The 15,233-nt window shown below is 46.5% G+C and overlaps 1 protein-coding gene across 4 annotated transcripts in view; it reads left to right on the top strand.

The window, feature by feature from the left end:
• The window catches only part of Arhgap28 (Rho GTPase activating protein 28), a 113,706-nt gene that overhangs the window by 87,291 nt on the left and 11,182 nt on the right, over positions 1–15,233 (top strand). For 2 of the 4 annotated variants that reach the window (XM_013516584.1, XM_013516601.1), the window contains exons 12-16: positions 878–960; positions 3,774–3,971; positions 4,608–4,721; positions 11,138–11,194; positions 12,324–12,448. In XM_013516584.1, coding sequence (XP_013372038.1) covers positions 878–960; positions 3,774–3,971; positions 4,608–4,721; positions 11,138–11,194; positions 12,324–12,448 — 577 coding nt within the window. Of the gene's footprint in view, positions 1–877; positions 961–3,773; positions 3,972–4,607; positions 4,722–11,137; positions 11,195–12,323; positions 12,449–13,995; positions 14,545–14,924; positions 15,222–15,233 lie in introns of those variants that run through there. The other 2 variants (XM_013516633.1, XM_013516662.1) reach the window with 2 other exon arrangements.

Here is a 15,233-nt window from a genome sequence, read left to right as displayed (position 1 = left end):
CCGGGTTTTGTTTACACATTTGACACAAACGTCCACCATCCCCACAAGGGTGGTGCCAGGACAGCATGACGGGCTCTTCCCACTTTTCCGTGTGTCATGGCCGCAGACACTTGGGTGTTCCTCCCCGCTCTGACCACCCTCCCCGTCCTCACCCTGGCTGACCGTGTCCTGGGAGCGCAGGACCCCTCGGGTAACTGCCAACCCTCTGGCGCCACCTTGTGTCACGAAGAAGTGAAGCGCTCAACAGTCATCGCAGATAAAGGACAGCCACCACCTCTCAGTATCCCAGGAAGACCCCGAATCGGCAGCCTTGATCCTAACAGCAGGAGCACACACGCCTAGGCACGACCGTGATTTGGGCGCTGTCCCCGGTAACTCCTTTACTCCTCAGCTCAGCCCTGTGCGGGAGACACAAGACCACTCCCACTTCACAGAGGGTAACATGGACACGACAGGGTTCAGGGACCTGACCGGGCTCACCCAGTGACGGGTAGGAGATGCAGGATTCGAATCTAGTTCCTAATAATTGTGCGTTGCTGCCTCTGTGTGTGAAAGCAAGGTTTATCTCCTCTTGAATGGAGCAGCGAACCTTCTGTTCATGGTACCAAAGCAAAACAAGGTCTGTGAGAATGCCTTGGCGAGGGCATTTTCCCGAGGCTCCCCGCCATCTGTCTCCACAGGGGCGCTGCGGGTGAGAAGGGACTTGACAGAGTGGGGCTCCAGTCCGAGTGGGCACAGCCACGGTGCCAGGCACCAAACCCGAGTCTGCACCGGCCGGGGCTGTCAGGAGCCCTGCTGTGCCCCCAGCTGTTCGCGTGCGGGCGCACACACGGTCTGCTCGTCATTTCACTCCTGCGCTGTCTTTGTTTTCTTGCAGGCGGGTCCCACGTCAGAGTGCAGCTTCAAGCCTTGCACCTCATGGTCATGGCGCTGCCGGATGCCAACAGGGACACAGCCCAGGTGTGTCCTCTCACCCTCTCAGTGGGCGCCTGCTGCCTGGGGGTGGGCTGTGTGTGGAGATGGAGGCCGTGGTGACAGCTCACAGGGCGGTCTGCACAGAGCAAGACGGCAAGGACGGAGGTCTTTGGGCACTGACGCTTCCCACGTTCAGCTCACTCAGGGGATACTGAGGGTCCAGCCACGTGCCCAGCACTTGGAAATAGGAGAAGAGGAGAAAGCAGGGCGTGGTGGTGCACACCTGTAATCCCAGCACTCTGAGAGGCTGAGGCAGGAGAATCACATGATCAAGTCCCACCTTGGAAACTAACCAACTTAGTGAGGCCTTGTCACAAAATTTAAAAATTAAAAAAAAAGGCTTGGTATGTGGCTCAGTCCAAAGGCCCGGGTTCTCTCTCTTGTACTGTCCCTCCCCACAAAGTGGGCTGCTTCAATGCAGCAGTGTCAGAAGCCCGTGAGGCTGTGCTGTGACTTGGAAAGTATGAGAAGCTGCGGTTGTGGAGCCTCGCTGTAGTGCCTCTGAAGCTGCAGTAAGTGAAATTCGTACAATTTTTGAGTTTTTAAAATTTTTCATGTTGTATAAAGATAATACAATTTAACCTTGGTCATTACCTGGTAAAATCTGGTCATTTTACCATTAGGAAAAGGAGCTCCGAGACGTGATTTGACAGTTAGTGTAAAATATCTGATAGAATCAGGTTCCGCAGTTCTTCCTCCCAAAAGTCTCCCTTTTCGTTTCAAATTCGTTTCTGTGCCGCATGTTGGCTAAGTTTCCCTTGCCGTTTCAACAATGAGTCTATGTAAAGTAGGAAATTTAAGTACAACAAGTATTTGGAATCTGTGAAATGAAACTGAGATGAGGATGGGCTGGAAATAACTGTCTTAGTTATTTTTCTCATCGCTGAGACAAAATACCCTACACTCAAAGTTAAAGGAGGGAAGGTGTGTTTAGTTCACAGTTTGTAGAGGCTTCGGGCAAAGCTGGCTGGCTCCAAGGCAGGGTGGCACGGCAGAGGGACATCACAGAGGAGAAATAGTCCATGGTGGGCAGAAGGCAGCAAAGCACTGAAGCAGCAAGCGGCAAGCACCAGCAGCAGCCCTCTTTGTATATTCTGTGGGGTACATGCTGTCAGGGCGGTAGCACTCACACCCAGGGTGAGCCTCCCCATTGTCCACTCCCGGAACTATGCCAGACCAGTCAGTGCGCTAATGTAGTCATCACACACTCACTCACAGCATCACACACCCGAGGTCCAGCCACTTCTGAAAAGCCGCACCTGTGACTGCATGAGGCTTTGGGGGACATCTAGACACAAGCCATAACAGTAACCCATAATTTTGAGACCAGTAAACTTAACGTTGAGAACAAAATGATTCATGGTGCTACCCCTTATCAGACATCTCAGTGTTGTGAGGATCTTCCTCCTCACAATGGAAATCTTCACGTCACTTCTATGTGCCATTTACACTATGTCCTCAGCATCAGGGTGGGATTAGCAAGGCCTTAAAATATTTGTTTCTGATGTAATTTGGTAATTTTTCAAAAGCTAGAGACTGATGAGCTTGGTCTTCTTGGCTTTATCAAAACAATGTTGTTTTATTTTCAAAAAATCCACCTGACATCAGTGGGTCAAAGTGTCATCTACTCTTTCATAGACCAGAGGGTGCAGCAATTGTCAAATAATTCAATACATTTCTTTTAAAAAAGCACCAGGGACTAGTGAAGATCACACACACACACACACACACACACACACCCCTGCACGTGATGTCTGTTTCCACACCAGCCTGCACCTGGGACTAAGACTGGAGCAGGTGTGGTGTACACATCCAGAACACCAGCTCAGGAACTGTTTTCTTGGTTCCAGTCCCGGCTCTGCCAATACTGGGCAGAGCTGCTCCAGTCTCTCTGCCTCGGTTTCCTCTTTGTACAGTAGTACGGTGATGGTCCTGATCTCCGAGGGCTTGGGAGGGGGACGCTGAGTGAGGATATGAGCCTCACTCAGACTAACGCGTGCCCCATAATAAACTCTTAAATCGCAACTGCTGTTACCGCTATGAGCTACGCACTTTCCCGTCAGGAGTTCTGTGGTGGAATTCAACCTGGAAAAACCAAGAGCACTCCTATTGGGACTTTTGTCCTCCTCATAAATTTCCAAAACTTCAGATAAATATCTCTACTCTGGTGGCTTGGTAAACTTTTAAGCTTTCTTAATTTTTTTTTTTTTTATGTTTAGAACAGCTTCACATAAGCATTTGCCTGTGACCAGTTGAAAATCTCAAAATTGAAAAACAAAATAGAAGAATGTCACCCAAAAGTAATTTTGACATTTCCCAACTGCATTTTATATTTTGGGCTGAAGAATGAGAGACTCGTGTTGTTTAAGTGAGCTCTTTCTCTCAGGGAAACGGTAAATCATTTTCAACAGTAATGTGCAGAGTTAAAGGTGTTTTTTAAGATTTCTTTCTTCATAACAAAACTTCATGTTTATTTCAGCAGCAGTGTTTTCTCTCTCTCGCTTATGTTTAATTTTAATATTTGTCAAACTTGCTTAGGATAAAAGGAAATAAGAAAACGTAAACTATTGTTTATAGCAACTGCGATATAATATACTCCATCAAAACAGAGTTATTCTGTGATGCAGACGGTCGAAACTGCGCGCCTTTCTTCCTAGTGCTTTTTAAGCAATTAGAGGGGGATCTCTCTGCGTCCCACAGCTTCCAGCAGGCTGGGAGCGGGGACAGAGACGAACCGAGGCAGTGTCGGAGCCTCTGGCCGCGTACAGCAGTGTGACCCCACGCTCTTTTCCTGTCAGGCCCTCATGACGTTCTTCAATAAAGTGATTGCCAATGAATCCAAAAACCGCATGAGTGTGTGGAACATCTCCACCGTGATGGCGCCCAACCTCTTCTTCAGCAGGGGCAAGCACTCCGACTGCGAGGAGCTGCTGTTAGCCAACACCGCAGCCCACATCCTCCGCCTCATGCTGAAGTACCAGAAAATCTTGTGGAAGGTGAGTGGTGGTGTGGTGACTGTCAGGGCACCCTCTGAAGTCCACCAGCTCCAGGAAATGCAAAGACACCACCATCAAGAGGTTCCCCTAGGAGTGAGGAGACCCGCCGAGGCCCAACCAGGCCCTGGTGGCTTGTGACCTCCTCCCACAGAGGCCTCACCTCGGCAGTTTCCTCTCCAGCGTTGCCAACCACAGGTGGAAAATGGTCCTCAGCACTATCTCATCTGAACTGAAATGTACAAACCTCCTGCTCTTGCTGTTACTGCCTAAACAATATAGTCTCCTCCTTGCACAGCATTCACACGGGTGGGAATTGTGAGTCACCCAGAGGTGACTCCGAATGGGAGGACCTGTGTGGGTTGTGTCCAGCGCTCCGCCATTTTATTTTCTAAGAGACTTGGGCATCTTGGAAGCCAGTCCCACTTGGGTACCATGACGTGGCTGGACATTCTCTAAGAGATCTCGTTAACATGCTTTCCCCATTAAACAGAAGTTCCCTCAGTTTTCTAACCTTTACAAGGGTAAATGCCCCTGGTGCTGCGTGGCCAGGAGAAGTGAGCACACTGGCAGACACAGCCTCCCGAGGAGGTCTTAGTCAAGCGTTTTCCCTCCAGTGCAGCTGTTTTTCTTCCCCAGGTTCCATCTTTCCTAATCACCCAAGTCCGCAGGATGAATGAGGCCACGATGTTGTTGAAGAAGCAGCTCCCGAGTGTGAAGAAGCTGCTCAGGAGGAAGACCATGGAGCGGGAGGTGAGCGCGGAGGGGCTGCCTGCCCGTCTGCCTGCCTCCAAGGCAGGCGCCAGCAGCTTAGCTTGCAGTTTAGAGCCAAGTATCCCACCCTGTGTGTCCTTTCACACACTGCGAAAAGTGTGTCCATGACAGTGTTTTTTTCATGTTGCTGAACTATGTGCTTCTTGGTTAAAGTTCTTAGTATCATTATCTCATGGAGATTGTTTAGGGCTCTGTAGAGGACTCAGTGGAACAGCTGAAAGCGTTGCCACAAAGGCTGAAAGCCAACATTTTCATTCTTGTGAACTAGACTTCAGGGCAATCTAGCTCTAGGTGTATCAAATACACAGGGAGGGAGAATTCTTTACTCACTTGTGATAGAAGGTAGTAATCCTCACAGTGTTCTGTGTAAATTCACTACACTCCCAAGAACGTTTGCTTCGGCACAGGCGTTTGTGTGCAGGCGGACAGAGAAAGCAGGCTTTAGAAGAACCATCTTTAGTGCTTTAACACTCATGAGTACCGAGCGCTGGTTGCGCCCAGCCTTGAGGATGGGGCAGACCCTCCAAGCGCACGTCGCCTTTAGGAGAGCTTACAGCTGACTTGGGAGACAGAGGTCGCTCAGGGTCGCAACGCCGGCAGGCTGGGTGGGCATAGACCAGCTGTGCAGATACGGCTCCACCCCGGAGGATGCAGATGTCTGCCCTGGCATGGGGAACTGTGGGTGACTGCTTGGAGGAAGTCTCATTTGAGCTACACAGTTTTATAGGGAGGGAGACAGGAGGGGACGTTCATCCAGTGAGGGGACGGTAAGCACCGTGGCAGGGAGGAGAGTCAGGTAACTGACTTGTCATGCTCATGAGAAGTCCATGATCACGGACCCCATCCTGTATTCGTCACAGAAAAGTGACTTCACATCCAGGAGAACCAACACTGACATTCGGGGGGAAAAGTTGTTTTAATTTAGGAAAATCTTACATAATATAAAACTCACCTTTGCGAGCCATTGAAACGCACAGCCCCGTGGTTTTAAGCCTGTACACAGTGCGGATGACTCCCTGGAAGGGTTTTTATAGCACATCCTCCATCTGGACTTCGTAGGGACACTATCCAAACTGCCCTTTGGTAGTTTCATGTTGTCTGGGTTATTTATGTTTCTTACTTTTTTGGACACATAACTTCATGACAAGTGGACCTTTGGGAATCAGAGTCCTCCCTTCCTCGGAGAGTCTCACAGTTCATACTGTGCCTCTGTTTAGTGGCTTTGGGCTGGCCTGAGTCTGTAGAGTCTGTATTCTTCCGTGTGACTGCTGAGGTCTGCTCTATTCCCTTAATGGCTAGCTGGTGACCGCACAGCCGCGCTCTTCAGTGCCTGGAGCCAAGACGTCTCCCATCCTTGGCGACGAGCTCTGGGTGTGTGCTGGGCCTGCCTGCCGAGGGCTCCGTGCCTCCTGCTCACCAGAGGCTGGAAATCAGGTGCAAGGGAGAGTTCTCACTCTCTCAAGTCTGTTCTGTGCTCAACCCTGGCCGTGCTGCGGCCCTCTGGATTCTGACAACCCTGGCACAAGCTTTAGAAGCACTCACCACTCAGTGCCCCTCGGCCTCCAGCCTTGTCTCCCAACTCACCACGCCGACCCACCTGGCAGGCACCGGGGACCGCAGCCCTTGCCTGTGAGTGTTTCCACCGCACACGCGGAGCGCCGGCCACGTCCAAGTGGGGAGCTCGTGCAGGGAACCCCAGCATCCGTTGTAAGTGAGCCACTTCCGCTTCTCCCGCACCTGCCCAACACAGCTGGCAGCAGGGTGCCAGGAGCCGAGGGAAACGCAGGCAAAGCTCGCCGCTCGCCCAGCCTCTCCCGGCCTGGCTCCCTCCCGGCCACCTTTCCTGAAGAGGGCGATGCTGCTGGTCTTTACCACTGCTTTTGTGGAGAGACTGACTTTTGCTTTCTTCCCACTCCACCGTGTCCATTCTGGAAAGTTTTTTCTTTAATTTTAGAGATAAAAAAATAAAATTTCAAAACAAGGTAATAGGAGGGTAACAAAAGGTAATACACTGCGTTCTAATATTTCATTGTTGCTTTTTTGTCTAACTGATCTGTCTTTTGTGACAATGGGTATTGAAATCCCCCAATACAATTGTATTAGTGCTTATTTGATTGTTCATGTCCGTTAATATGTGTCTTATATAGTTGGGTGTACTGGAACTTGTTGCATATATATATATATTTATGATTGTTATCTTTTCCTCTTGGATTATTCTCTTTACAATGATGTAGTCACCTTCTTTGTCTCTCTTAATCAGTCTTGGCTTGAAATTCACTTTGTCTGAAAATAGAATAGCTACCCCTGCTTTTTTCTGGGTTCCTGTGACATGGAGTATTATTTTCCATCCTTTGATTTTCAGTCTATGAATTTCTTTTTGAATTAAATGTGTTTCTTGTATGCAGCATATTTGGATATTTCTTCATCCATCCTGCCAGTCTGTGTCTTTTGATTAGTGAATTGAGACCATTAACACTGATGTTATAACTGATATGTACTGACTTATCCTTGTCATGTTATTTTCCTGTTGTTGGCTCCCCCTCTTTTTTGCCCTCCCTCTGTTTAATGGTTTGCCTTGCCTGGTGGGTTCTTTCTGTTGTGGTTCATGGAGCTATAGTCCTTGCTATCTCTTTGTAGAATGTCCTTCAAAATATTTTGGAGTGCTGGTTTAGTGGTCGTGAATTTCTTCAGATGTTCTTTGTCATGTAAGTACATTATTTCTCCGTCAGTTTTGAAAGATAGTTTTGCAGGGTACATTAGTGTGGGTTGAAAGTTGTTTTCATTTAGAGCTTGAAATACTTCACTCCAAGCTTTCCTTGACTTGAGGGTTTGTGCTGAGAAGTCAACTGTGATTCTGATGGGCTTTGCTTTATAGGTGATTTGTTTCTTTTCCCTAACAGCTTTAAAATTCTACTGTGGTATTGAATTTCTGGAATCTTGACTATGGTATGCCTGGCTGTAGGTTTTTTGTGATTGTGGCTAATTGGAGTTCTGTATGCCTCACATAGGTGTATGTCAAATTATTTTCCCCACCAAGGAAGTTTTCTGCCATGACATCTGTGAATAGTTTTTTTATATCATTTGTGCTATCTCCTGCTTTTTCACCTCAATCTTAAGTTATTCTTCTTTGCCTCATCTAGCAGCTGCTATATTGACTTCTCATGGTCCTTTGGTATTTTTAAGAAATCTTGCTTTTCATGTTTGCTAACCACAAGCCTGTCTTTTATATCTGATATCCTGTCCTCACATTGACTTATCCTGCTGGAATTTTTATTCTCCTCGATATCTGCTTGAATCTGCCTTATGGATTCCATTTCTTTCTTATGCTGAACATTCATGGTGTCTATAATTTTCTAAAGCTCCTCTATTTTTTATCGGTATCTGCTCCAAAGTTACTAAGCATGGTTTTATTGTGGACACCATCTCTGCAGTTATCTGAGAAACTATTTCTGATTTGACTTTTTCTAGAGTCTCATTCAATTGCTTTCTTGTTACCACTTCAGAGAGGTCAGGTGTGTGGCTTTCAGATTGTCCCACTTTATTGCTCCCTGGGTTTGCCTTTGGTGAACAGGATGTGTGGGCTTGAGTTTTGTGTAAGTGTCTTCTCATTTTGTCTGTCTGTCTGTCTTTCTTTCTTTCTTTCTTTCTTTCTTTCTTTCTTTCTTTCTTTCTTCTTAGTTTTATTCCAGGGATGATGCTTATAAATTGCCTATGGTGGTTGCTTTATTTCTCATATTTAGAATGCTTGGTAGATGACTACTTCTCTGAGGTATCTTCCAGGTACTGTGGTTTTGGGGTTGCTAGTCTGTTGCAAGATCCTACCTCTTCAATTTGTTGAGAATGAGAAGTTGTTGCCTGCTTGGCTCAGCCCCTGGTTCTTTGGCACTGTGCCACAGTATTTTTGATGACACTTAGTCAATCTCAGTCTTAAAATACTAGGAAGAATAGCTGTTTAGACCAGTTATGTCACTTTTAGGTACTGTGGTACCCTCTGCAATAACAATAGCATCAAATACAGCCTCGGTAAACAGCCTAGGACAAATTGAGGTAACTATTAATTTGCCACTTTTAACCATATGAACTAGATTTGTGGTTATATAATAAAATCTAAAGTAAACCAGAAAATTATATGCAATATATAAGTCCTTAATATGTCAATTTTACCCTTAGTAGTTAAAACTTAAAAGGGATTAGGGATAAAACAGAGAAGTAGAAGAGGAAGAGATTAGAAGTAAGGCTATTGGACAAAGGGTGATCACACTAATGTTGGGAAGGTAATGCAGACGACTGGAAGAAAAGTGAGAAAGAAGAGATAAAAATGAGAACAGAACAACAAACACAGAGAGACTAGAAACCATGTTCATGCTTATATAAGAACAAGAACAAATAATAAAGAAAAAAATAACAACAAAACCACAATGAAAAACAAATGAGAGAGAGAGAGAGCAAGAAAGGAAAAAGAAGTCCACTTCCAGGTTTGTCTCTGCTGTCACTGGTAGACAATGTGTAGAGACAGTCCAGAGAGGTATTGATTTATCCCAGCAAGCCAGTAGTAGCTTTTGGGAGGGGTAGTGGATAATCTGCAATCCTGTACCTTGTGGCTGAGACCAGACTCATTTGGTCTGCATCTGTCAGTGCGCCTTCCATGGTCCTGTGCCCAGCTGGGAACCACAAGATGGAGTCAGCTGCCGCTCTGCGTTCTGAGCTCAGTCAGCCCCTCTCCAAGTTGGCTTCCAGCCAGTGGCTCCCTTGTGTGGGACGACTGAGCCCTCAGCACTTACCACCAGCTGGTGCAGTCTTTCACATGCACTGCTCCCTGCACTGCTGCATCTCTCCCTGGAGGCCTCTGGGTTGCCAGCAGTCACTGTGTGTCCTCAGGTTTGCATCGCTCCTCCCGTGCAGTGAGTCCCATCTCAGGGAGAAGGTGCCACCAGTTACCTCCTTCTTCTTTGTTGAAGTTTCTCTCTTCACTCTCTCTGTGGGCTTCAGTTTGTGCTTCAGATCCCTCCTGGGTCCCAGGGACCCAACTTCCCGCCTTCTTGTCTTCCTCACATTGGTATATTCCAGCGTCTGGACAGCAACTCTCAGAGAGGCTCTTTCTCTGCTGCTTACCACTCCACCATCTTCGTGCCTCTCCCATTCTGGGAAGTTTTAATGACACAAGTGCAGTATGTGTGAAGACCAAGAAAGATCGGGTTGTCAATTGCCAGTCCTGTGAGCCATACAAACTCAGTTCATTCTTTGAGCCTCAGTGTTCTCTTACAAATTGGAAGAAAAGCCGTGATACTTTTGTTACCAAGCCGTCACTAGGATGGACTCACATAATGGGTAACAGGCATGAATGTCAGCCTTTTTAATGTTTTGATTGTAAGTGGAACCAATGATTCCACTTACAGGTTATGAACACCATAGGGAGCAAACACAAAATAATGTTCTTCCTTTAGTTGTATCTTATGCTGTTTTTTAATTCTTCATTTTTCTTGGAAAAGATCATTCAGTAAGAAGTTACAAATTTTAAAACCTGGAAAGACTATAGGATAAAAAATAGCCCTGATTTCCCCTCTTCAACAACAGGTTATGTGACACGGGACATACAGGTATGAGTCCCTCCAGAGGTGCTCTATACACAGAAGGAAATAGGAATAGGAAATAGGAATACAGTCAACCTCTGTATCAACAGTCCACACTATGGATTGAAAATATATACCAAAAGAAAAAGAAAAAAAAGATTACATCAGTACTGAACATGTACAAACATTCTTTCTTGTTACTATTTCCTAAAATATACACTGTAATATTTATGTAGCACTTACAGTGTAATAAGTTTCATAAGTAATCTAGAAATGATGTAAAGTATTCCAGAGGATGTGCATGTCATATGCAAGTATGGTGTCATCTTGTGTGAGAGAATTGAGCCTCTGTGGGTTTTGGCACCTGTGGCAGCTTTGACATGTCTGCTGTGTATTCCTAGGAACCATTGCACGTGTCCTTCCCTGTTTTACACAGGAAATACTGCCCTATATCTTGCTTTACTGACTGAAGCAATCGTGGCAGTGACTCCATATCAGTTCACAAAGCGTCCTCTTTGCACTTTCACATCATTTCCATAGACACACAGCAGTTTGTTTAATCAGCTCCAGGTTGCCGAACAGTTAGATGGCATCTCCTCTTCTGCTTTTACAATTTTTGCTGCAGAGAATAAACAATTATATGCATCATTTTTCACAGATGAAGTACATTTGTAGGATGAGCTTATAGATATGGGACTGTGGAGTCAATGTGCATACATGCATTTTGTAGTTTATGAATACTGCCAAAATGTTTTCCATGAAGACTTACGAGATTAGCTTTGCTTTCCCAACATGCATCCTAAAGACAACACGTGTTTTCTTTAGGCTACCAGCCCCAAGGCCTCAAAGGTACTACAAAAATCACCTTCCGCGAGAAGAATGGTAAGTGAACGACTCCCTTTGCCGCTGGGTAGTAACTTCCCACATAGTGAGGCAGGCCTTAACTAAACTAACAGTTAACACATTCAGTTAACTAGCAGTTAAGGCTAGTTAACTAACAGTTAACTAGCAGTTAAGGCTAGTTAACTAACAGTTAACTAGCAGTTAAGGCCTTAACTAACAGTTAACACATTCAGAGTTAACTGAGCCATAGCATGGGTCACCATCGGCCCTTGCAGCCCTAAGTGTGGACCACAAGGCACTCTTACAGGGCTTCACTAACAATTCCAAGTGTGTGGTCAGGCATCCTGCAGACAGGTGTGACAACCACCTTCAGGAGCAGGGAGGTGGGATTGTCATCCTTGTAGCCCCAAAAACGTAAACATAGGATTCATCTTACCGAGGTGTCTGGGGAGCTCTGAGGAAGAGGCCAGGAGAGGCTTAAGGAATATTCTAGGGGTACAGTCTGGGCTGTATAAGCCAGGGACTCTTCCCCCACCCACATTCAAATCCCTCAACAGCCATTCCCTGGCACACTCCCTTCACTCCTGCTGGGAATATTAGAGAAATACCTGGTTAAACATAGTTTGGCTTAATCTCCTAGCACTGCCATAAAAAGGTACCACAAACAGGGTGGCTAAAGGCAATAGAAATTCATGCCCTGCGTGGTGAGCTCGGCACCCACACAGAGTCCCCTGGGGCTGGCCACACCTGGCTGCCCCTGAAGAAGAGCAGTGTTCAAGCAGCTGCATTTCTACCTCATCCCTAAAGTTTTCAAAAGGTGTTCTTAAAATTTACTTAAAATTTTGATTAAAGCGGGTTTATTCATGGCACTGTTTAATAAAGACATTGATGGAAGCATTGGATTTTTATGAGAGCCCAGTTGTATACCTCTCATGATTTTAAGGCATTTTAAAGCTTCAATGTATAGTGAAAGTAAAACCCCCAGGTTAACTTTAGCCACTGGTCAGTCTCCTAGTAAAGAGGGAGGCAGCGTGCCAAGGTGGGTAGATGCTGGTGCTGTGGACACTGTCCTAGCTCTGTGCCGCTGACGTCACACTGCTCTCGTGCGCTCGCCGAGCGGCTGTCACTCTAGCTTGACCACGTGTCCTGATTCTTCTCCCGTCGGCAGTCTGATGTGCCAGAAGGAGTCATAAGGGTCCACGCTCCGCTTTTCTCCAAGGTGTCCATGGCCATTCAACTGAACAGTCACACCAGAGCCAAAGACATACTGGCCAAGTTCCAGTTTGAGAACAGGTGAGTACGCGCGAGGGAAGGTGGCCGCCTAAGGAGGTGGACTTTCATCAGACGAGTAACTTCCCAGGCACTGGCCAGGCTGCCTTCTGAAAAAGACAGATCTGTTACTTCGGGAACCTCACCAGTGGACGACAAGACTTAACAATAAAGTTAGACAACAAAGCTGTGGATAACAAAAGCTGCTTCTTTAAAGGAGTGTCTACCAATGGGCTTCTTCATAGGTTTTATCTCGGTAGCTTCACTTGATGAGTTTTAGATTGAAAAATACAACAAAGTTAGTTTTGTAGTTATCTTAATAGATTCTCAGGAACATCACTAGTCTGGGCTCCTCTGTGAGCACTGTAGCTGTAATTTCCTTAAAATATGCTGTCAGTAATCCTTAGGATCAGAATGATACAGTTCTTTTTGCACAGCTGCTGTAAGTGACCATAAAAAGCAAAGATCACAATGCTTTTTATCTAGAAATGCTTACTCAAGAATAAACATTTGCGCTAGGGACTTTAAGTGTTGAGAAATGCTCATTTATATCTATCAGTTGAAAAGCAGGTAGAGTTTGATGGTCTGTAGTAAAACTCATGGATATCCCTAAAAAGCATTCCAGTCATGTTAAAAGCAGTAACCTTGTTGAGCAAAAAGAGACCATTACTAAAGTATGTGTACTGTATGATTCCATTTATACAATACTCATGTATGGTTGCCAGAGGTGGAGGGGGAATGATTGCAGGAGTGCAGGGCTTAGTTATAAGAGGGCAAGATACGGGATGTGCGTGGCTGGGGATCATGCTGTAGCCCTCTGTAGAACTCCCTCTGTAAGATCATGTTGAACTCGATGCACACACCAGTGAGTACAAGTAAAACTAGGAAAGTTGAGAAACTGGAGTAAGATTGGTGGATCTGACCAATGTCAGTATCTTGACTGTGCCATTGTACTATGGGTCTGCAACAAGGTGCTATCGGTGAATGTAATTCACAACGTGAAATATTAGAGGTCAGAATGGTGTTTCAGGTTAGTGAAAGAAGTTCTTTAGATATGGGAATCAACCGCAGAGGGTGTACACTTTAGTAATGCATGGGGTCCTATACTTGAGATTTATGTGCTCTGTGTATGCAAATATATGCAGATGCATGTAAATATATTTACATTTAAAAGGAAAAGAAGATTAGCTAGAGTTGACAGGACCCCTGAACCTGAGCATTTACTCCTCTCTGCTACTGGCCAGATACATAAAATACTGCAAAGAGGTATAGTGAGGCAGGGCTGGGAAAAACCATTCCGGGGGCCTGGGTGTCCAGTGTAGCCTAGTTTCATATGTTACCAAAGTAAATGTAATCCCAAGTAGACCTTCTGTAGAAAGCAAATGTTTCCAATAAAAATAAATTAGAACCATTGACCACTTACTCATCCTTTGAAGCAGCTTCTTCCAAAGAAACTGAAAAGGAGCCCTTCCTCTGATTAAAATGCTGGCTATCTCAGTTTAAACATTTGCCTGTTTTGACAAAGCTTGTTTTCTGGCTGTCAACTCATTGTACCTTGGTTTAAGTCACAGAAGTGGGGACGAGCCCTGGTCACACCAGGTTCTGACTCTTGGGCCTAACCCAGCACAAGCAGAGGAGCGCTCTGGAGGCTGGAAAGAAGCCGCTGGAGCAGCACCACAGTGGGTTCCGGAAGCTTCCTTGCTGCCTCCTGTGCTTCACATCGGGCACACATGAAAAGAGGCTCCAACGTAAGCCTGTGCCCCAGAAAGGGCTGGCCTGGCCACAGAGAACCTGCCGCTTCCAAGCAGGCACTGGGAGAAGAGACACACCCCTGTGACGTGGCGCTGTGATGTGACGGGGACACCCAACAGAACCAGGAGAGGGTCTGCGTCCCAGTCCTGGTGGCATCCCCAGCACACTGAGCCTCATCTCCCCGCAGTAGGCACCACCCTAGAAAAGGCCAAGTAGTGAGGTATACAGGCAGGTGATAAGAGGTGACCCTAAAATACAGAGACTAAATTTTTAAAAATGTATTGCAGTAAAGATGCACTGTGATTTATCCCTCTCAAAACGACTCCCCTCACTTTGAACACACTCATCCCATCATTCTTGCCACTTTCTGAAGCAGTTCTGGAAGCCCTCTTTCCTGAGGGTCTTTAGCTGTGCTGTCATAGCTGTCTTGATGTCCTGAATCGATTCATAGTGTTTCCTTTTCATGGTCATTTTGACTTTGGGAAGAGCCGGAAGTCACACAGTTCCAGATCCAGTGACTAAGGTGGATGAAGACACACCTTATGTTTCTCTGAGCCTACCTTTCGTCTGGATGGCACTCAGTAGCCACATTCTTTCAAAAGAGAACTCCAGAACTGCTCCAGAAAGTGGCAAGGAGGATAAGAGCAGTGTGTTCAAAGTGAGGGGGAGGATGTTGAGAGTTAGTGACAATGTCTTTTACTGTGATTTTATTTTACTTAAATATACTCTATGTTGTGACCTGCCCAAGGCTCTGCTCCCTCCCTCCGTGTCGGGAAGGGCCTGTGGGGAGCTGGGCTTCCATCCTCACCCCATCCTGGAAGTGGAGCTGGGCAGGTTGAATCACAGCCAGTCAGCGTCCTGTTCCCAGGGCCCCACTGACACCGGCCAGGTCTCGGGAAGCGGAGTCTCCACACCAGCCCTTTTGGAGGAGGTGGCAAGAAGCAGGAAAAGCTGGCACTGTGCTTGCCTTCCTCCCTGTCGGGGTCTTGGGCCCAGCGAGGGCTCAGCAAGAAGCTGAGCTCCAGCCTCTGCCGCAGCACCCGAGAGTGTGACTTAG

This window comes from Chinchilla lanigera, unplaced genomic scaffold, assembly GCF_000276665.1.
Source record: "Chinchilla lanigera isolate Chin_1 unplaced genomic scaffold, ChiLan1.0 scaffold00001, whole genome shotgun sequence".
Classification (NCBI taxonomy): Eukaryota; Metazoa; Chordata; class Mammalia; order Rodentia; family Chinchillidae; genus Chinchilla; species Chinchilla lanigera.
The sequence above is the reverse complement of the archived record's forward strand: the minus strand, read 5'-3'. Positions and strand labels throughout refer to the sequence as shown.